Source organism: Mustela nivalis, assembly GCF_964662115.1.
Source record: "Mustela nivalis genome assembly, chromosome: 9".
NCBI classification, from domain to species: domain Eukaryota; kingdom Metazoa; phylum Chordata; class Mammalia; order Carnivora; family Mustelidae; genus Mustela; species Mustela nivalis.
The window spans coordinates 23,919,116-23,941,740 of NC_139028.1; the positions used below are offsets into that span (position 1 = coordinate 23,919,116).

The 22,625-nt window shown below is 50.8% G+C and overlaps 1 protein-coding gene across 6 annotated transcripts in view; it reads left to right on the plus strand.

Annotated features, from left to right (window-relative positions):
• GRIK4 (glutamate ionotropic receptor kainate type subunit 4) overlaps positions 1 to 22,625 on the plus strand; it is a 410,487-nt gene that overhangs the window by 228,559 nt on the left and 159,303 nt on the right. For 5 of the 6 annotated variants that reach the window (XM_082683693.1, XM_082683692.1, XM_082683690.1 and 2 more), the window contains 2 exons: positions 10,683 to 10,847; positions 22,438 to 22,535. In XM_082683693.1, coding sequence (XP_082539819.1) covers positions 10,683 to 10,847; positions 22,438 to 22,535 — 263 coding nt within the window. The remainder of the gene's footprint in view (positions 1 to 10,682; positions 10,848 to 22,437; positions 22,536 to 22,625) is intronic. The other variant, XM_082683694.1, reaches the window with a different exon arrangement.

A 22,625-nucleotide genomic window follows, 5' to 3' on the forward strand; every position in this document is an offset into this window, starting at 1 on the left:
GGATTTTGGAATTACCTATGTAGGGCTTATAGTTGAGAATGAATTCTTCAGGGAAAGTAGACAATGAAGGAAAAGTGGACTGAGGGTGAGGCTTGGGGAACACTGCCAGCCAGGGTTCTGTAAAAGGGGAAGGAGCTGGAGCTCGAAGGGGCTTGGAACAAAGGTGATCAGAATGAAAATCAGGCAAGCGTCATATCAGAGATGTTAAAACATGACAACCCAGAAAAAGCCTCCAGTCACATGTAAATCAGAGACTCAAAATCCTAAAAAAAAAAACACAAAAAGATTTGTAAGGAAGGAGAACTTTAGTGAATTCAGAGATGGTGGAGGCTCAGGATGGAGAAGATGCAGAGGAATTGGAGGCAGTAGGTATAGATCACAGAGTTTAAAATGTCTCATTGGCTGAGGGTGAGGAGAGAGGGTAAGAAAACTTAGGAAAGAGCCAGAAGAATAGTAACTTTTTTCTCATCAAAGTGTTTTTTTAAAAAAATTGAGGGATCACTTCCATACGATAAACTGCCTACATTTTGAAGCATACAGTTTGAATAAGCTTTGCCGTTTGTACACCCGTTACACCATCGCCACAGTCCTGATGATGCATTTTTCTGTCACCTAAGAAAAATGTCTTGGGGCCATTCTCATTCCTCACTTCCCCTCCTTCCTCTGCTCAGCCATCCCGGGCGATCCCCAGATCGGCAACCACCGATCTGCTTCCCATCACTACAGTCTAGTGTGTATTTTCTAGAAGAATATATACATGGAATCCTAAAGTCATGCTCTTTTTGTCTGACTTCTTAAATTCCGTTTTATTAGTGAGTAGTATTTTGTTGTATGGGTATACCACAGCCGGTTTATTTATTCCCTGATGGGTGGTTGTTTCTGGTCTTTGACTATCACAGAGCAAGTTGCTATGAACATTTATGTATGAGTTTCTGTGTAGACTAGGTTTTCCTTTCTTTTGGATAAACACCTAGGAGTAGAATGGCTGAATCATGTGGTAGGGGGAGGTTTAACTTCTTAAAAAATGACCAAACTTTTTTAAGTGATGATGCCATTTTACATTCCCACCAATTGTGTGTCAACATTCCAGTCCTTCCAGATCCTCACTGGCTTGGTGTGGTCAAGCTTTTTAATTTTAGCTATTCTAGGAAGTTGATGGCAAGATCTCATTATGGTTTTAATTTGTATTTCCCCAAGACTAATGATGTGGAGCGTATTTTCACATATTTATTTGCCACTTCTTTGGTGAAGTATACATTCACATCTTTGGGACATTGCTTAAAAATTGGATCGTTTGCAGGGCACCTGGCTGGCTCAGTCAGTGGAGGGTGTAACTCTTGATCTCAGGGCTGAGAGTTCAAGCCCCATGCTGGATGTAGAGATTACTTAAAAAAAAAAAAAATCTTTAAAAATTGGATTGTTTGGTTTATTATTGAGTTTTAAGGATTCTTTGCATATTCTGGGTACAAGATCTTCAGCACATATATGCTCTTTGTATATTTCTCCCAGCCTGTGTCTTGTCTCTCTGTTCTGCTCATGGCATCTCTTGAAGAGATTTTTAATTTTGATAAAGTCCACTTTGTCAGTTTTTTTTTTTTAATTTTATCGATTTTGCTCTTGGTGATATTTCTAAGAAATCTTTTCTAACTAAAAGTCACAAAGTTTTCTTCTAGAAGTTTTATAATGTTAGGTTTTACGCTTAGGTCTACGATCTGTTTTGTGTTAATTTTTATGTATGGTACAAGTTGGGGTTGACTTTTTTTTTTTTTTTTCTCAATGTATGGATATCCGACTGTTCCGGTGCAATGTGTTGAAAGTATCATTTTTTAAATGCGCTTTTGTCAGAATCAGCTGGTCATGTATGGATGGATCAGAGTAGTAATTTCGAAGGAAGGAATAGAAGTTGGCATAACATCCCTCAAAAGCCAAGATGAATTTGGCTCAGACATTTACGGAGTGCTTCCTGTTGTCAGGCAGGGTGCCAGGCACTGGGGATAGAAAGATTAAAGAGGAGATGTTAAAGATGAAACTGATCATTTGGAAATAGAGTATATGTGGGTCTCTATGACTGTACATCCTTGTGTCCCTTGAGCAACGTCTGTGTTCAGAGAAAGCTTCCGGAAGGAGGGGAAGTCTGAGCTGAGGACTCATGCCGAATGGGAGCAGTCAGTGAACCACGGTGCAAAGGCGGAAGGAGGAGCACGAGTACAAGTGCCCAGGGACCTGATAGCGTGCGTGTGCGTGCACGCGTGTGGGTTTAGGTGGTGCTATGGTCTTTCGGTATTTCTAGAAAGTAAAGAGGGATGGGAGAGAAGCAGAACATAAGATTCGAGAGAGGGAGCCAGATCTTGTGTACCACACCAAAGAATCCCATTTATTTTGAGACCGAAAGCTAAAAGCAGGGGTTTGTGCCTTTCAGTGACCAGCAGCTGCGTGTGGGCATGACTGAGGACTGCCACGTGGTGGCTGAACATTTGGTGGGAAAACCAGGTGAGAGGCAAGAGGTTGCTGCTGAGTAGTTGAGAGGAAAGGGCTGAATTTGGACCATGGGGCTCAGAGAGAGAAAAGGAGACAGAGCTGGGAAATAGTGAGGGGCAAAGCCAGAGCTGTTGGAGGTGAAGGATGGGGGTAAGGCCACGAGGCCTGGAGGGCCGGCGCTCTCATTAGTTAAACTTAGGAAGAACGTAGGAGGGAAGAGGGTGAGTTGGCTTTAGGTCTTAATCAATTTGAGATGCTCATCGAACATTTATGTGGAGATGTCCTCAGGCAGGTGGGCGGCAGTGATGGGTCAAGATCACTTAGGCAGCCTGTGGGAGTGAGTCAAGAGGAGGGCCGTGCGCAGACCTGGGAGCTCTCCAGTGTTGCAGGGTCAGCTCGAGGCAGTAGACCTTGACAGAATGGGCAGAGAAGCAGGAGGAAAGCCCCAGGGGCTTCCTGTCATGGAAGCCTCCAAACCTGAGGGTCTCAAGCAAAGGACTCCGAACTCGGGACTCCAGACGCTCAGGACTCAGGTTCAGAGGAAACCAGCAGGCAGCTACCGAGTGGTCTGGGAGCTCACGGGTTCCAAACCCAGGTGGCCATTAAGAGCTGTGGGATCTTGGCCAAGTTGCTCACCCTGCCCCTCACTCAGTTTTCTCACCCGTAAATGGGGGCAGTATGTTGCACAGTTGTGTGAGAATTACCTAACGCAACGCACGCGATGTTCTTGGAATGGCCCCTGGCAGACGGCGAACAATCATGCCGGCTAGTGATAGAATTGAAGAATCCAAGTGTCCCCTGACTTCACAACGATGATTGTTTGGGTGACTTTGTACGCACAGCACGAGTGGGCCGGTGGGGACAGAAGGCCGGGGGGGATGTGAGATGAAGTCAAGTCAGCGAGATGTAGAGCAGTCACTTGAGAAGTCTGGTTTGGTTTGAAGGGCGAGCCTGAGGGTCATACACGATCTGCACGGTCCATGTTGGGTCTCTGAGCACGTCCTCGCGGAGGGGAATAAGCTAGTCTGGGGGAGAGTTGGAAGGCCAAGGGGAGAAGGGAAGCATGGTGGGCAGGGTGTCGGGAGAGGCGAGCTGGGTGTGGTAGGGCTCTCCTGGAATTGGGTCCCTCGTGATCTGAGCCTGTTGGAAAGGGGCGCCTAGCTGGTCCAATTGGAAGAGCATGTGACTCTTGATCGTGGGGTCATGAGTTCGAGCCCCATGTTGGGTATAGAGATTATATACGTACATAAATACATTTAAAAAAAAAGAGGTAGAAGGACAAAGTATAACAGTTCCCTGCAAGTGGCTTCGTATTAACCTCTCTATGGATGAGAGAGGGAGGGGGAGCTGGGTGGTGGCTAGAGGTGAAAATCCAGGGGATGGGTCTTGTGTCCATCTCTCCTGTTCATATGTTAAAGTACTAACTCCAGCACCTCCCGAGTGAGACTGCACGTGGAGACAGTGTCTTTGAAGAGATAATTAAATTAAAATGAAGTCATCATGGTGGGCCGCAATCCAGTATGACAGGTGTCCTCGTAAGGAGAGGAGATGAGGATACCGCTGTGCACAGAGGGAAGACCAAGTGAGACTGAGACCGCAGGGAGAGAACGGAGGAGGGAGGCCTCAGGAGAAACCAGCCCTGCCCACACCTTGATCTCTGACTCCTAGAAAATAAATTTCTGTTGTTTAAGCGCCCCTCGTCTGCCCTGCTTTGTGATGGCAGCCCCAGCAGACACAGTCTAGAATGTGAGAGGGAGCGGGCCAGGCGAGGCCAAGGGCAGAGGGCGGTCCTGCATTGCCCCCCAGGTGAGGAGGAAGGCTGTGGGTTTGGGCTGGAGTGGCCTGCACAGTGGCGTGGCTTTCTCCAGCAGGAGGGGTGACAGGGACCCACAGGAGTCCGGGATACAGAAAAGGACACGAGAGCTCAGAGATGAGCAGGGGAAGCTGGTGCTGGTGACACTCGGGCTGGGAGCGAAGCTGGCTGCCTCCCTGGAACTCCAAGGTCTCTTCTTGTTAGGACAGGGCTCTAACCGGCTGAGCTGCAGAGCTGACAAAAGAGCAATGGAGCCTGCCTGTCAAGACTCTCCTGTAAAACCTCTTTATCCCCTCCTTTAAGAGTTAAGAGTTATCAGAGTGCTTGGAAATCTTCAGGAGGGAGATTCTGGAAGATCCGAAGGATTAAGGGAGGTTCATTTTCCAACCTGAGGCGTCACTGCTGGGGCGGTTGGGGCAAGTCCTGTTCCAGCTCACCCAGGAGAGCGGAGAGTAGAAGTGCCAGCCCCCGGGTGCCCGGGAGGACCCCAGCGGCCCTGCAACCTGGAGCACTGGTTTGGGGGGACCGCCCTCTGCCTGAGCAAACAGCGAGTGCTTCTGCACCGTGTCACGTTATTCTTTCACTCAATAACCATTCATTAAGGGCTCCTGCACGTGCGTCTGGAATTGTACAGGAACAGAGATGAATCAGCGCGGCCCTCAGCTTCAAGGAGCCGGCTGCCTTGGGGAGAAAAGACGGAGAAACAGAGAGGCATAATAAAAAAGTCAAAAGTGATTCGTGTCTAATGAAAGGTACAGAGAAATTTCTGTGGGAGTTTTAAGGAAGAGGGAATTAATTTGGGATGGGGAACCTGGGAGTTTCAAAGGAAGGAGAGATTACTCTGAGCTTTTTAGGTTCAAGCTAGTTGAGGAAAATTCTAGAGAGAGGTGTAAAAGGTAAACAGCCCTCCAAGGCAGTGAGTGGTCTCGTGGGAAACCTAAGGAGAGCATTGGGCTGGGGGCGTCAGGGAGGGCTTCTTGGAAGAGGTGGGTCTCAGGGGAATAAGGGACAGAGCTGGTGTCAGCAAAGGCATGGAAGAGAGAAGGCAAGCCAGCTCTTATCCTAACATGGGGGTGCTGTTGCTGTGTGAGTGGAAGGGGGTGCTCCAGCTAGAAGGGCATTGGGAAGCTAGACTGCAGAGGGCCTGGCTTCATCCTAGATACTCAAATGGGACCCACCCTCGGATAATGGGGAGGCCTGAGGACTTTGAGCAGGCGAGTGATAATCATGGCCACACTCACGGGGTGAACCAGAAAGGATTAGGGTAGGCACAGCCAGGCCTGCTAGCCCCAGGGAGGCATCCTCTCCAGAGTAGATGTAGGCCTGGGCCCAGAACATGGAGAGAAGACCTTAGGGTAGAGGTGGACAGAGTCAAGAGGCTGCTTTTTCCTTGGCACGAGCTTTAGAACTCAGAGAGAACTGGGGGGAGGTAAAGCTATTGGCTTGTGGGAAGAAAAGCCCAATGTCAGTGGGGAGGGTCACCAGCTCCCTGGGTGCAAGAGAGGCCTGTTGAGGACCTGCGATGTACAGATCACTGTGCACGAGTCCCCACAGCTGGAAACCTGGGGAAGACCCTGCTCCCTGATCACCTGTCCCCATCTCAGCCTTGTCCTGGCTGTTGCCCTAGACCTTCCCGTGTCTCCTAGCTCACTTCTCTGCAGAACAGTCCTGGGGATGGCAGCTGTGCCAGGTGCTACTGCTCCTCATTAAGCAGTGGCTGGGAGCTCGGAGCATCCTGGCCAATGCAATCACAGGGCATGTGCGACAGAGCGCCGGCCAGGAGCATCAACGCACACTCGATCCTGAGCACACTACTCTCCACCCCAGGGGCCCCTCGTTGGGGACTGCCAAACAGCAAGGTGCTCTTGGTAACTGTCTGTTGGGAACGTGTTCTTCTGTTGTCCTAATGGGGCCCGAGTTGGTCCCTCACCCTTTGTGTCCACAGCCTCAGCATCTGGGTTCCTGTTACCATCCTGATTATTCTGATCCCAACACATTTGATGCCAACCAACCATCCAGTTGAGGCTGTTCCAGACAGGAGTTACCATTGTCTAAAACCCCAAATCTAAAGCCAAGTGGTACCCAGAGCGCAGAGGTTGGATGGAGTGCAGAGCCCTTCTTTGGGCCCTGTGGGGAGGGAGAGAAGAAGGAGGTACTCAGGGGACCGCCTAGGCCCCTTAATAGAAAATCCCCACTTTCCCTTTTCCACACCTGGCCATGCTCCCTCTGTCTCCAAGTATGTCTGGTGACACTCTGTGAGTTGATTCTGTGGTGTTCCGCGGCTGGCTGACGTCCCATACATCTGGGTTTGCACTGGCACGTTATCTCTGTCGGCTCGGGCTGCCATAACAAAACGCCGCAGCCTTGCTGGCTTCGACAACAGACATTTATTTCTCGCAGTTCTGGAGGCTGGGAGTCCAAGGTCAAGGTGCCAGCAGACTCGGTTTCTGGTGAGAGGACCCTGCTTTCTGGCTTGCCTTCTCGCTGTGTCCTCACATAGTAGGAGAGAAAGAGGACTCTCTGGTGTCCCTTAGGACACCCATTCTATCCGATCAAGGGCTTACTCTTAAGACTTCGTATCACTTGAATCACCTCTTCAAGGCGCTGTCTCTAAATGTCGTTGCATTGGGGGCTAAGGTTTCGACATGTGAATGCGGAGGTGGGCGGGGGGCAATATTCAGTCCACGGCATGTGTCCTCAGTGCACACTGTTCAAGAAGAGAGCACACAACCCTGAAACAGACTACTGGGTGTGCGGTGCCTCCTGTGGTTTAGGTGTGGTTGTGCCCTTTGTTACTGATGGGACAGAGGCAAGACCGGTGTCGAAAGCCTAAATGACCCCATTAAAGCATTACTGAAGTAAATCCCCTCACCCGCCAGAGGGCTGAGCTCCTTCCTAGCGTGACAGGAGACATGGGCATTTTCTGAGAGATTATTTTATTACTTATTTTATTGCAAGCGGTATCCTAATATTTAAAGATCATATGGTCCAAAGAGAAGAATGCCCCCTCGTCTAGAAATCTCGCGGGGCTTGGGAGCATTAGCTAGGGGAATGTCCAGAGGCCCAAGGTCCTGCCTGTTAAGTGTTTCAGAGTTGATTTGCCTTGGTGACACTTTCTTTCCTTCTGGAGGCTGCCAAGCTCATGTGCTCCACTGCGATGAATGGAACTGTGTCCTCCCAAAATTCATGTGTTGAAATCCTAGCCCCACCCCCAACCCCGCCACAGATAGCTTTGTATTACGAGGCAGGACCTTGGGGGAAGCATTCTGTTTAGGTGAGGTCATGAGGGTGATGGGGCCTTCAGGATAGGATGAATGCCCTTAGAAGATTCCAGAGAATGTTGTCCCTTTCTTTCCACCCTATGAGGACCATGTGAGAGGGCAGAGGTCCGCAAATCAGGAAGCAGGTCCATCGTCGAACCCAATTCTGCCTGCACCCTGATCTCAGGTCCCCCCACCTCCATCCAGAACTGGGAGAAATTTTTGCTGTATAAGCCATCCAGTTTATGGTATTTTGTGGCCGCAGCCTGAACTAAGACACCCCTCCCTAGTACACCCCCTTCTCAGCAGCAAATCCTGACGAAGACAAGTTTTACTAGAAGGAAGATAAGCCTTGGTTCTGGGTAGAGGGTCTGCATGAGGCCGACCTGGGGTCACCTTCCGTCTCTCCCCCTCACCAGCGCTGTGAATGTGAGCACGTCCCTTGACCTCTCTGACCATTTTCTCATCTCCAAGGGAGGATAACAGGAGGAACACGCTCATCTCAGAGTCATTACAGAGATTAAGTGAGCCCATATCCACTCAGCACTTATGCTAATGTCACGGGATAAATGTGGGCCTGTTCACATAAAACTCAAGTGTCAGGGATTCCGTCCCTCTTTCTCATGACTTGTGTGTGATGGTGATGCCAATTCCTGACATTGCCGGTGCCTCTTTTCTATGTTTTAGGGTTAGACTAATGACTTCTATTTTATTTTTAACAGCGAAACATTTTTTCCCCCATATCAAGTCTCCCGTGGAACCCCAGTATCCAAAACTGATGGGTGTGGAGGTGTGCTTGTTGAAGCTGGTGGGGGCTTGGGACGGACCCCCATGTGGTCTCTCCCTCTGCTTCCTAATGGAGCCCAGGGCCCTCCAAGGAACACCATTTAAGAATTACTTTTACAGGGCACCTGCGTGGCTCAGTGGGTTAAAGCCTCTGCCTTCGACTCAGGTCATGATCCCAGGGTCCTGGGATCAAGCCCCGCATCAGGCTCTCTGCTCAGCGGGGAGCCTGCTTCCCTTCCTCTCTCTCTGCCTGCCTCTCTGTCTACTTGTGATCTCTGTCAAATAAATAAAAAATCTTAAAAAAAAAATCATTTCTACAGGCTGCCCTACTTCCTTTCTCTTCCCAGAGTCTTCCTCCTGGGACATCGTAGCACAATATTTTAGGTGTCTGCTTCCCGCGGAATCTTGTCAACCTGGTCTCACTTTCCTGAGGTTACTTGGGTAGTTACTTTGGGTGTCCTCAGTCTCATCAATCACACATGTGTAGCTCTTTGGGCCGCTCTTACAGGTGGTGATCACTCCAGGTGTGTGAGGATTTTGCTGCGTAATTCCCAGAAGCCCACTTGAATGGCGGGTCTTGGGATGCGCCTCTGTTATCCAACGTGTGGCCCAACCGATGTCAGTGAAATGGGACTTTTATCATCCAGCAAGCTGTGCATATAAACACATCCACACATCACGGGGGGAGAAAGGCTTTGTAATATTCTGTGTCCCGGATTTCGGGTTGGAAAATGGGTCACAGTAGGTGTGGGAGAGGTGTACAGAAAAGACAGCGTGGGACCTGGGTCTCTTCTGTCCACGCCAGCCGCAAAGATTTCACATGTTGGCGAAACCCATTTGGATCGATACCCCATGTCGCTCTTCTGAGCCTTCAACCTCTGAAAGATAAGCTTGATATTTCTTCTTCTTTTTTTTCTGTAAGAGCTTTATTAAAGTGTAATTCATATGCCACACGATTCACCCATTTAAGACATACAACTCAGTGGTTTTTAGTGTATTCACAGAGTCGGCACCCCCAAAAGAACCACTGTGTACGCATTAGTAGTCACCCCCCCCCCATTTGTCTCAGTTTTCCCACCACTGCCACTAGGCAACCACTGATCTACTTTCTATCTCCGTGGATTTGCCTTACTGGAAATTTCTTACCAATGGGATCATCCCGTGTTTTTTTGCATCCGGCTTCTTTCACTTAACATCACGTTTTCAAGGTTCATCCGTGTGGTGGCCCGTGTGAGTCCTTCGTTCTTTTGTCTTGTTGAACACTGTCCCATTGTATGGACACACCACATTGGTCTTATTCATTCATGGTGACGGGCACTTGGATTTTCCAAACTTTTGAGTTGTTACACAGAGTACTGTGACGAGCATATATGCACAAGTTTTTGTAGAGATCTGCAGAGATTTGCAGTCTTGTGACTTCCTCTACCAAGAGAACGAAGCCTACCCAGAGCTAGGTTTGTTGAGCCTTTTGGGTACTGTGCCAAGCACCTCACGCAGACTTTCAGGTTATCTTCACGATGGCCCAAGGAGTGGGCTCTCTCCCCATTCTACAAGCGAGGGAACGGGTCTCAGAGCTGCTGCGGGGTGGACCTGGGATCTGAACACAGGTCTCTAGGCTTCCAGAACTCTTACCTTTAATGCTGCTTCTGGAAGATGGACAGCTCGTGGAACTAAATGACTCCAACCACTCATTTCAAGTTACACCAGTCAAATGCGTGTGATGTGTCGCTTACAGACATTATCTTACTGAATCCTCACACCACCAAGGCCCTGAGGTTGTCTTCCTACTCTTCATGCTCAGGGAAGAAAAGAAGTTCCGAGACCCTGCCTGGCCCACCAGCCGACATGGTTCCTCAGCGTCCGAGCCTGGAGAGCTGGCGTGCGGCCGAATGTGCCACGACTCCCCCTGTCGTGCCTGGTCTCCTTTCCCCATCTCCTGTCTCAGGGAGAGTCCTGCACATGCCCAGAATACCATTTTCCAAGGACGGCCCCTGTGTCCCTTCCTTTGCACGTGTGTGCCTGTGTGTGCGTGTCGGCGTACCTCCAAGCATGTCACCACATCTGGGTCTGGTACACATAGACCCCGGTGGCCTGCTGTGACATCTCGGGGTTTCTGAGGTGGATAGGAGCATTGGAATTCATGGCCGCGCATGGCTACGAACCAAGACCCTCAGCATATGGAGGACTTGCTTTTGGACTAGTTCCAAGAACGGCACGGAGGCGGAGGGGAGGGGAGGCGGGGAGATGCCTGGCAGAGGTGGCAGTGGGGGGGAGAGGAGAGACTGGAGAAAGAGGAGGTAACAGGAGAGGGTACCAACTGTCTCTGTGTGGTTGCCTGCCCACAGCTGCTATCTTGGATGACCCCATGGAGTGCAGCAGAGGGGAGCGGCTCTCCATCACCCTGGCCAAGAACCGCATCAACCGCGCTCCTGAGAGGCTGGGCAAGGCCAAGGTCGAAGTGGACATCTTTGAGCTTCTCAGAGACAGCGAGTACGAGACTGCAGAAACCAGTACGTAGAATGAGCAGGGCTGCCCTCTGCTTTCCCTGCTAGCAAGAGGGGTGAGGTAGTGGGAGCTACACCCGTCCCCAGGCCTGTGGTTAGAGATTTTCTGGACAGGGGCAGAAACATGCACCAGCAGGCCCCGAAGGGCACAGTCTGGGGGAGATCCCCAGTTGTTGTTGCCAAGTGTGTGTGGAGTAGAATTAAGACAGGATGCTCATTCATTCATTCATTCATTCACACACTCATTCATTCCTTCATCTATGGATTCATTCATCTCCTGGATGTATTATACACAAACCCCTGAATGAAACCTTGTGCGTGATTAAGAAGAGGGGTGTAGCCAGCTTTGGGGGGGGTCACTTAGTCAACGCACATCTGATCACCTATCTTGCTTATTTGTGTGGAGGGCAGCACTGTGGGACTTGGGATGGAGTTTGACCGCTCTGTGGGTAACCTTGGACAAATTACATATCCCTGTTTAACCTCAATCTCTTCATCTGCAAAATGGGAATGCTAGGCTCTCTTTTGCCAATCTTGTAGGTTGTTGTGGGGTTTAAAGGATGCGAAATATAGCAAAATCTTCTGTCAGTTGCAGGGGTTTACAGACATATACAGTAGGGCACTCAGATCCCACGTGTGGAGCCCCTACCATGTGCAGGGTACTGCTTTTAATTCTACCAACACAAGAGTTAAGTGTTCTTGTCCCCACCTTCACAAGAGAAGCTGAAGCTCAAAGACGATAAATAACTTGCCCATCCACAGAGAGAGTCAAGGGCTGAGCCGGTGCTGAACCCTGGAGTCCTGAGCTCATGCTGCAAGGCCGCACCGAGGCCACCATGACCTCCCTGGAATTCCCTGGTGTGTTGCTGGCTTCACCTTGACAACTTTCCAGGCTGAGCTTCCCCAGTCAGTGGGCCGGTGACTCAGAGCCGAGCTGGCCATGAACAACCCCGGTGCAGAAGGAGGGAGAGGAGCCCCTCAGCCTGGAGAGGCGATAGGTCTCTTTCCTAAGATTCCGCCCCATCTCCTCCCTTTGTCACCCATTTTAACCTCAATGGCAAAAACAGACAAAAAGACAAACAACTTGCTCAGGTATATATTGAGACAGCTGGTCTTCTGGGGCAGGAGAGGAGGATTCAGCAGTGCTCTGATCTCACATTAGTGCTGTGAGAGAAGAGACACACCCCACCGGCCCAAGTGCAGTAGGTAGGGTGTCCTGTGGATCCAGGCAGAGCAGGAAGGGAGGAAGACAGCAGCCCTGTCTCTGCCTTGGGGACAGTGCAGAGAACAAGGTAGACACAGAGGCTGCTGTCCGCTGGCTCGCAGTCTCTCCCCTGTGTGTGCATCAGCGGCAGCTTCCGTTAGCATCTCTTGGTTTGCATTTCCAAGGTAGAGGATCTGCTGGGTCCAGCTCATCTTGCATGGCCGATCTCACCAGTCACAGGTGTTGGCCAGGCAGGCCTAATAGCTATGAGCGTCCAGGCTTAGGGACCAAGGATGGGTTCCTGCCCTACAGAACAGGACTGGTGAGACCAGCCGGATCAGTGGACACAGTTTCGTCCCAATGGGGGAATGGAGGCAGAACAGGTGCCTGAAATAGCCATGCACTTATTCAGTCAATCAGGTAATACATATGTAGTGAACACCAGCTATACGCTGTTCTAGGCCTGGGGGATTCAGCAAGGAGCTGATAGAAATCCTCGCTGGCAGAGAGATGAAATTCTAGCACAATGGAAGTAAGATTCCAATTTCTCTGCATCTTCTGAATGAGATCAGAAATACCAGCGATGACAACTTGTGAATCTCCTCGTCTGATCTGTGGTGGTTCCTTGTCCAGAAGGACAGGTCTCTGACAAGGGGCCAGATTCCTAGATAGTGCTGTAGAGTGTTCTTCCAGAAGCCAGCTCCGAGCCCCTTCCTTCTCTTGGGTTCTTCGGGGTTTCCCTGGTGGAGCAGAGAGCACAGATCGTGCACTGGGATTGGAGGTCTTTACCACATGTAAATTTCCTCTCCCGGTGACCCAGGCAGCCTGGCTTCCTAAAGTCAATACTTCTAAAATATTAAGCCAGATGAATCAGGGGAATAAAAGAAACTGATATTTTTATTCCACATTCGAGAGCTTTGGGGCATCTTTTTCATGCCCTTCTTTTAGGCGCCAAGTATTTTTATGAGCTCGTAACCCTTGGTTCAGCTTTTACATCTCAATGTGTTTGAGGCATGATTAGCATTTGTTAGAAACAGGGCTTCTGGATCTTTCTACCCCAAAGGCCTTTCATCTGAAGCCAGAGCTGTTCCCCCACAATGGATTTTAAATACCACCCAGATAGTTCACAGGAAGGTTCCAGCCCAGCCATTTCCCTCCCAAAATAAGGGAGAGAACGGGCAAGTGCTATTGGCTGAAGCCAGGCGGGGACTGGACTTCTCAGTGGCAGTGTTGGGGGAAGGAGAAAGGAGGGAGACAGGGTCCCTGGATCAGGGAGGGACAATAGCTCTACGATGCCTGCTTTGGGGCATCTGTGTTACAAAGAGCAAAAACATGGATTTTAGGATCAGACTGGCCACCTTTAAACCCTAGCTCTACGATTTACTAGCTATGGGACAGTGGACAAGACGCCGACCCTTTTGTACTACAGTTTCCACGCTGATAAGATGAGGGTAATGGTGACACCTCTTACTGGGGTCTTCTGGAGGACACCACAGGACAACGGCGAGGTGCCTTGCTTCAGGCGTGGGACTGGCATTCTGTAGGCAGCTGCTGTGGACTTGGCTGTTGGCTCCCCCCCCCTCCTCTGAGCAGGCTTCCTCCCCCGCATCTGCCTCTCTCCTCTGTTCAAAGTTCAGCCTTCCGTACACGGCAGCCCTGTCTGCCTCCCAGCTCTCCCCACGTGGCCTGTCTTCATGTCAGCTCCCCTCCCGAGGTGGGAGAGGACATCGTAACTGGACATCCCCTTTCTCTTTCCAGTTCTCAGGGCTTGATGCCTCTGACAGCGTCGAGCCTTTGGGCAGTGCCGTGGGCCACCCAAAGCCAGCTGCTGCTCTGTATCCGGGGCTGTGTTTTCCCCAGGTTAGGGGCCCAGGGCTAATTTGCATTATTAACTTCAAAGGATCTGAGTCAGTCTGGGCTCCTGAACAGCGACCCCAACCTCACACCTGTCACCCCAGGCCAGGTACTCTGCTTCCAGCGGACCAAGGAGACCCTGGCGGTGATGTTCTTGGTTGTGGAGAGCTGAGGCGCTGCTCTAAGTTGGGATGGTAACATACCAGCAATGGGCAGTGGTACCTCCTTGCAACAGTGGGTGAATTTGCAAAAGCTCTGTACGAATCGTGCTGTCATGATTCGTTTTTGGGGAGGGAATATCAGTTGAGGGGAACAATGACTATTTCAAGAATCCAAGACAGCTAAGTGTAAAGCAACTGAAGACGCCGGCATCCCGAGTTCCACCTCCTCATCTGATGATTCAGAACGAGGCTGGGAGGTGGGAAGTACCAGACGGGGTGTCATTAATAACAGCCCCGGACACTGGAAAGTTACAAGTACAAAATCACCTCCTACTGTATCTTGTTCACTTAGATGTTCATATAGTGGGTTTGTGTAAAGCGGGGGTCCTCCGTAAAGCTTCCTCAAACCCGAGACCGGGTCCCTGCACCTCCCTGCTCCTCTCACCATCGGCTCAGGCTTCTTGATGTCTGACTTCCTGACTCTGTCCACGCACCCCCGCCGATCTGAAATAAGAGGGATGAACAACACCCATGAGGTCATCCCCTTCCTGCCTGGCCCTTTCCCTCCCAGCGACTGTATCTTATCTCCACCTCAGCCTTTCTCTGCAGGGAGGGTCCCACGGGCCCTGCCCCCTCTCTGTCCCATAGATCAGTGTGTCTCCCGCAGCTGCCGTATTGGACTTAACGGAGTGCCCACTCCCTTATCATCCAAACACCCGGAGGCACCTGCTCCTGCCAAAGCCAGTTTGAAGTTTAATTTACTGCAGAGCTAGAAGCGGGGGGCCTCTGTGTCAACCGCTTGCCTCTGCCGAGGTTTGTCTCTGTGAGGCCAAGCGTGCTATCAGCTGTCCACACGGCTTCCCCTGGAAACTCCAAGAACGCACGGGTTATCCGGCCCCACGTGGCCTCTGGGTGCCTGGAGAGGAACCCGGCGTGTGGAGCTCTGGCTGCAAGCTTCCTCCTCCCGCATGAGCTCCCCGAACTTCTCACAGGCTCTGTGGCTGTGACCTCGGGTGGTCGGGAGCCACCTCTAGTACGAGAGGGTGAGCATCCCCCTGTCAGTTCAATAGAAAAGTCCAAGGCAGCATAAAGGGAGACGGTGAGAAGTCGCAAGAGAAAGTCACATGCGTAGTGATGAGTCACTCAACAAGTATTCCTTGCTCCCCACTCTCTGAGCTCCCCACATCACACATGCACAGTATGGACTCAGAAACACATTGGAATGCAGTGCTTAGAAATCATCTTGTCCAACCACCTCATGGTTGGGGGTCAGATGGGGAAACTGAGGCTCATAGCCTTTAGCAGGAGGCGGTTAAAACCCAAACATCCGAAAAGTGACATAAAGTTAAGTAGCTCTGCTGTGTGGTTCAGACATGGGCAGAGCACGGTGGGAAATAGGGCTGAGGTATAGCTGGTGGTCAGGTAAAGCCTCTGGGGGGGACTATAGAATGTTTAGTGGGTGGAGAGCAGGGAAGCAGGGTCTCAGGGCAGGAAGCCACAGTGTCTTGGGACACAGTGACAGATGGGCGTGGCTGGAGCAGAGAGGTTCTGTGGGGTGGTGGGGAAGCCCAGGTTAGCAGTGTAGACCGGGACCAGGTTCTGGAGTTGGACACACCAGGATCCTAATCCTGGCTCTACCAGCACCTTGGGCTTACCTTCTGTGCCTCGCATTTGAGAATAATAATAGTTCTTTCTTTAAGAGGTTTTAATTTTTTTTTTTTTTTAGGATTTTATTTATTTGAGAGAGTGAAAGAGAGAACATGAGCAGGGGGAGGGTCAGAGGGAAAAGGAGAAGCAGGCTCCCTGCTGAGCATGGAGCCCTGGGGCTCAGGCTCTATCCCAGAACCCCAGGACCCTGGGATCACGACCTGAGCCGAAGGCAGGTGCTTAACCGACCGGTGCTTAACCAGGAAGCCTGGTTTTCTGAGGATTAAATGAGATGAGGCACTTGTAAGACTTGGAGTGGTGCCGGATATAGGGTGAACTCTTGGTAAATTTTACACAGTAGCAGTAGTAGCAGAGGAATTCTTACAGTGAATCCTCCTCTCGGGATGATTACAAGGCTTCAGGGATCTAGCGTGTCTACCAGCCTGGTGCCTGGCGCCCGGGACGCCCCAGTACATGCTCTCATGGTGGTCTGCGACCAGGCTGAGGGCTTGGAAGAGAATATCATTAGTGACGGGGGGCTGATGGCAGTTGGTGCTCTCTGACCAGGGAGAACCGCACCACGGGGCATGAAGGGGCAGAGGTCTCACATTCTCGCTCTCCTGTGTCCCCTTTTTCAGCTCGGGGATCAGCAACCCCCCCCCCCCATTCAGCCCACTGTCTGCTCTCTGGTGGGGTTTGAGAATGGACCACACTCCCATAGGCTCTGGTTCAGGTGAGGATACAGTTCTTCCAGGTGGATCGAGGTGATGGGAAGGATGCTGGGTTCTCCCAGCCCCCTCTGGCCCACCTCATTTTCAGCCCCCATTGGCTAGCTCTGAGTAGCTCCTTGGAAGTGCCCTGTCCCCCCCAACCCCCCCCCCCCACCGCCCAGGAGGCCCCTCCTGCCCTACAGGGTCTGGAATCTGTGGTGCCCATGGTTAACCCCTCTGTACTCTCTGCATCACAACCAGACCCTTCCTCTCCCTGGGAAGAATCAGAGAAGGACTTGGGATCCAGGCTGGAGCTGGTATCTTGAGGGGAAGAAATCCACCCCCCCCTTATCACACCCCATTGTGGTCTTTTATTCCAGCACCTTCTCTGACCCTTGTCTTCTAGTGCCTCCGGTGGCTGGGAAACTTTGTTGCCATGGCAATGTCACTCATGTCTCCCCTTTCCCTCTCTTTCGGGCTCCTGGGGAGGCAGAGATAGAATGTGCCCCCCCCACTCCTGTCCCTCCCACAAACTGCTCAGGGCCCTCACGCAGATGTCTGGATCCCCGAAGTTTCAGAGCCGAGGCCCTTCATAAACAGTTTCCATTCGTGTTGAGCAGAGCAAACCTCATAGGGAACGAGAGAGTGATTCCCAGACCCCAGGAAATCCTCGGGCCATGGGGATTGGATCATAGTGGATCATTTCAATTCAGTTGAGCAAACATCTGTTGAGCAATTCCTTTTTGCCAGAGTCGAACAGATGCGACCCGAGCCCTCAAGGAGTTCCCAGTCCGGTGTGGGAGATGGGAGATGGACACTGAGAACAGAAGGCACATGTCCAGAAAGCTGCAAGGCTAGATGTTTTTAGAATCCAGAACTCTCCATATATTGGGAAAGTCATGAGGTGCATACACCATATCTTAAGTAACATCTCCAGGTGGGGCCTGGGGCAGAACCCCCCCCAGCATACCTGTATTCAAATATTCACATACTATAAATAGCCTCACATCTGTTTAATAGATCAGATTTGCCACCAAATGAACTTGATGAAAATCATCGAGCTTCAGAGCCTTTTGGATTTTTGGAAATGGGAGTAAGAGATTTTAGCCTTCTATAAGAATTTATTTTTAGGAGAAGCTTCTCTCTATTGAGGCACAACATAATGAGCCAGCTTGGGGTGGAAGCTGGCCAAGAATTCAGAGAACAGGGAAGCTGATGGGCCTCAACAGCGCCAGCGTAGGGCTGACTCAGAGCCACAGAGAGATGTGCATAGAAGGGGGAGGAGGGTTCTTCTTATGTAGGGGCAAGATCTGAGTTGGGCACTGGAGGATCAATAGGAGTTTTCCAAGTGAGAGGGTAAAAGAGGGCCTAGACCATGGTCTGGGGGTGCTAATGGACTCCTTCTCATAAAAGTGCTTCTATTCTTTTTTTTTAAGATTTATTTATTTATTTGAGAGAAAAAGTACATGCTCAGGCAAGGGGAGGGGCAAGAGGAGAGGGAGAGAATCTCAGGCAGACTCCCTGAGATCATGGCCTGAGCCAAAACCAAGAGTGGGCCACTCACACGACTGAGCCACCCAGGTCCCCCAAAGAAAAGTGTTTTAAAATGAGTCAAATAAAAATAGGATGACCAAGGAAACCAGTTACATGAAAATACGGTTAAAATATTTTTCTAATGATATATAAATAAATGTGCTTCTTTATTAATGTATTAAATAGCCAAGCCTAGCAACAGGTCCAACGGCTAGCCTGATTTTGAAATAATAAAACGATCTCCTAAGATTATCTCTAGCACTGCAGGGTGGCAGGAAAGCATTTGTGATGTTTGCTGGCGACAAAGTCAGAGGTGCTGGTAACTTACCGTGGTTTATTTCCTATGTTCAAAATGGAAGGAAATGGCAGAGTTCAGTTAGGAGAAAAAAGAGTGATGTCATTTTTCTCCCCCCTCCAAAGTGCTCACAGGCCACTGACTTCTACCCCCAGATCTGAGGCAGCAGATTAAGAATCCCTGGTTGGGTCAGGGAGAGCTACCGGGGAACAGGCTCGAGAAGGAAAGTAGGAAGGAGCCGGGCGAAGGAGCCAGAAGCAAAATGGGAGAAAGTTCTGGAAAGGTAGTATCTTGAGGAGATCCCATACATTTGGATTTTACTTGCTTCTCAGAAGAAATTTTTCTTATGACAAGTTATGAAAGGAATACATGTGCATTATAAAAAGTAAAGGGGAAGAAAAGGGAGAAGAAAGTCATTCCGAGTCAGCAGTCCCCATGAACGTCCAGCCTCATGAGCCATGGGAGGCTGCACAGTACCGGGCTTAGCGTGCTGACCCCGGGCCCAGGGACTGAGGGTGGGAATCCTGACTCTGACCTTCAACCTTTTTGTCCTATTTTCTCATCCATAAAAGGAAGTAATGGTTCCAACCTCATCAGGTCGTTCTAAGAACTAAGTAAGTCCATTTGTACGAAGTGCTTAGAAGGGGCCATAATTAGCATTCAGGAAATGTGGGCTTTTGTAATATCTTCTGGTCATTCCTGAGCTCATAACTGGTTTTTGTATTTACTTCATTGCAGCGTTCCTATCTCTCTACATATAATTTTATACCCTGCTTCTTTCTTTTCATATTATTTCATAAATATTTTTAATACTGTTATAAACCGCTCATAAGCATTTTAAACACCTAAGCAGTATTTCATGTGGGTATATGACCCACACTTTAGGTAAGTATTCCCTTAGGATTGGACCCTTAGATTATTTCCAATTTCCCACGGAAAACGTGGAGCAGGCTTCTGTGTGGTTCACCTGCTCTTTATCGAGCATGTAACCCCAAGTCAGGCCCTCTGCTAGGTATAGAGAACACAGATGTAAGTAGGACCAGCTTTCTGTCCTACAGCTACCACACACCCATGTTTTGGGTTTACAGTTTGTCTCACAGTCTGGAGAACGCGTGGGAAGTGAAGAATTCTGGAGACGAGAGAAACCCCTTAGGAGGCAGGTGGCAAAAGGCGACGGACTTAGGACAGTCACAATGGGCGTGGAAAGGAGGGGACGGTGGGCAAGCAGTTTGGGGGGTCAGAACCCAGTCACCGGTGGGATACTGTGTGTGGGTTCAGTGAGAGAAGCCAGGGGAATGTCACAGGGGACTTCCGCTGGGAGCTTATGGAGCTAAGGGGGGTGGAGTGCAGTGATTCAAGGCTTTGTTGCCTAATCTCTGAGTTCAAGCCCAGCTCTGGCCTGAATTACCTGTGACCTTGAGCAAATTCTGTCAATGTTCTAAACCTCCATTTCCCCATCTGTAAAGAGGGGAAATACTGAATCTTCTTCCTAGAAGCATGACTGTCAAATCAGATTTTAAGTACCTGGCTCACGTGTTGCATGGGCATAAGAACGCTGTGTAGCATGTCAATGTCGTTCTAAGCACTTCGGGTCTATCAATTCACTTTAATTCTCCCACCACCCCTACTGTTAGAATTGCCGTTCTAATGACGAGGGAGCAGTCCAGAGAGGTTTGGTAGCTTGCTCAGGGCCTCACAGCAAGAAATGACAGAGCCAGAACTCAAACCCATGCAGTCTTGCGTCAGAGTCCACGCTCTAAATGACTGTGTTTTCTCCCTCTCTGCCGTGGATGTGATGAGTCCCTGTGGCAATGTCCGGCAGGTGTTTGGAACGAGACTCTGTAACCCAGAACATAGGTCAGAGTGCAGGATCACCTGGGCAGGGACGAGAGTGGAGGTTAAGGCAAGGGTGACATTGCCAAGGAGAGGGAGGCACGGATTGAACCTGGATTTAGCAGGTGGAGAAGGGAGAGGAGCTGACAAAGGCAGTGAGGAAGACTGACCAGAGACGCAGGCAAGAACCAGGGCTGGCTGGTGTTAGGAAATTCAAAGGAGCAAGGCCATCATCAGCAATGATATAAATGCTGTAAAGAGTAGGGTGAGAACCACCAAGAAGTCCCTGATGACCTTGGGAAACAGATTCAGTAGAAAGAAATGGGGTGGGGACCTGCATTGGAGGGGTGGGAAGGGGTGCATGAAGCGAGCCACGGGGAGGTGGGTGGCTTCAAGGGAACAGAATGAGCACCAGACAGGAAGGGGCCGGCACACTCGAATTTGGACACTGGCTCTGACCTGTGTGGGGTGCGTGACTTGGGAGGAGTCACTGGACAACCCTTGGATGCTCTTTCCTTGTTGGTAAAATCAGGAGCTGAGATCCAGCCATGAAGCTGTTGTCGCCTGACGGCTGATGACTAAGAACGTCTAGCAGGCAGTAGGAGCAAAGCTGGCTGAGATCATGTGGGTTAACTTACAGGGAAAGTGCTTGAACCGGGCAGAGCCCTCTTCGGAGATGGGCCTGTTCACCGTGGCTTTGTCACTGGGAATGGCTCTGACACAGTAGGGATGAGTCCCCTCCAGCACCCAGCCTCTCTCGAGATCTGTGGCATGGCAGGATCCATGCCTGAGCCTCAGGCTGGGAAAAGAGCTTGTAGATCTGCGGGTTTTGTGGTAAACACTAGGGTTTGGACTCTGAGGCGCTCCCTACCGCCTGTACCCCATGAGGGAGATTGCCTGGCCATGTGGGCCAATGGTGAGGACTGTACCCTAGGAGAAAGAGCAGGGGTGGCTTTGCGGGCGACTCAGCGAGGAAACTTGCACTGATCCCTTAACCTCAGTTTACTGACCTGGGAAATGGCTCGGCCTTACTCTTGACATGAGTAGGAAGAAAAGGTGTCCAGAGACAAGCTTTGAGTTTTGCAGGGAGGAATGCCTTACAGCATGTCAGGGAAAGTCAGTGTATATCCCCTGGGGGCAACTCTTGGGTTCTGGTATCACAGTGTATGTCCTGAGAATTATGTCAGATTCTGTATGTCAGAACTTCTGACTTCTTCTCTCGTCCCTCCTTTCTTGGTCGCTAGTGTTTACAAATCTGAGATTCTCTCCTCCTTTCCTGACCACACAGCCTATCTGTCCACTCATTCATCCAATGAATATGGGCTGGGCACCTAAAAAAAACGTGTGCTGGCCACTGAGGAGGTGAGGAGTGGGTATTCAGAGAGAAGGATGGCTCAGCTCCTGCCCTGACGGGGTTTGAAATCTGGTGGGAGCTGAAAGTCACCTAAGCAATAAGCTGAAACAGACACGTTTGCAAGTGTCTTAGTTCAGAGGGACAGACCAGGGGCCTCGGGAGCCCGGGGAGAAGATTAATTCCACATAGAGGAGCCAGGGAAGGTGTGAGCAGGAGACATTTGAGGTGCTCTTTGACAGGAGAATGTCCAGTGTAGAGGAAGGAAGGGCTCCTTCTCCACGGGGACGCCCCAGAGTCAGGGAAGCAGGTGCACCAGGTCGGGGTCTAGGAGAACGGGAGTGACAGAGGCGGTATTGAGACAGGAGACCCCCTCCTTGCCGCTCACTCTCTTTTTCTGCCTCTCCTTTTCTTTTTCTTATGTCTCCCCTACTCCCTTTGGCTTTAGCGGAGTCTGACTTCTCCTCTCTTGTCTGCGTCCTCCTGCCCTCCCTTTGCACCCCTGCTTGTCTGCCTTTCTCCCTCCCCTTCCTCTTTACATTTGCTAGGCTAACAGATTGCACGGCGGGTGACTGTTCCGTGAACGGGGCCCTGCACCCCTGTGGCAGCCATGCCTCGCTGTGCCTCCCAGGACCCACCCTGCCGGATGGAGTCTGCAGGTTCCCGCCATTAGCCTCTGTCCTTCAGTGACAGCCAAGACAATTTATACTCCCTGTTGGCTGTGGCCGTATGTTGTCATAACCTGGGCCATTTCCTCATTTAATACCGTCCATAAACTCCAATAAACCTGTCCCGGAGTCCCTTAGTCCAGAAAAGGAGAGGCACGGGGTTTGGAAGGATGGGAAGGTGGGAGGGGGAGACGTGGAGGCGGGGCTTAAAGTGAGGGTCCAACAGGTGAAGGTTGGACTTGAACCTGACACCCAAGCAGGGCACCTGGCCCCTGTCCCACCTGATGAGTGCCTTGTTTCCTTTCCCGCTGTCCACGCTCTGTCCCGTTGCTGGTTGCAGTGTGTCAGATCCTCCCCAAGGGGGTGGTCGCTGTCCTGGGACCCTCGTCCAGCCCAGCTTCCAGCTCCATCATCAGCAACATCTGCGGGGAGAAGGAGGTGAGTGCCCTATGGGGGTGGGGGGCCATGGGCAGGCTGGCAGCCTATGCCTCGGGCCCCAAAGTATCACGGATTCTCAAGGTCTGGAAG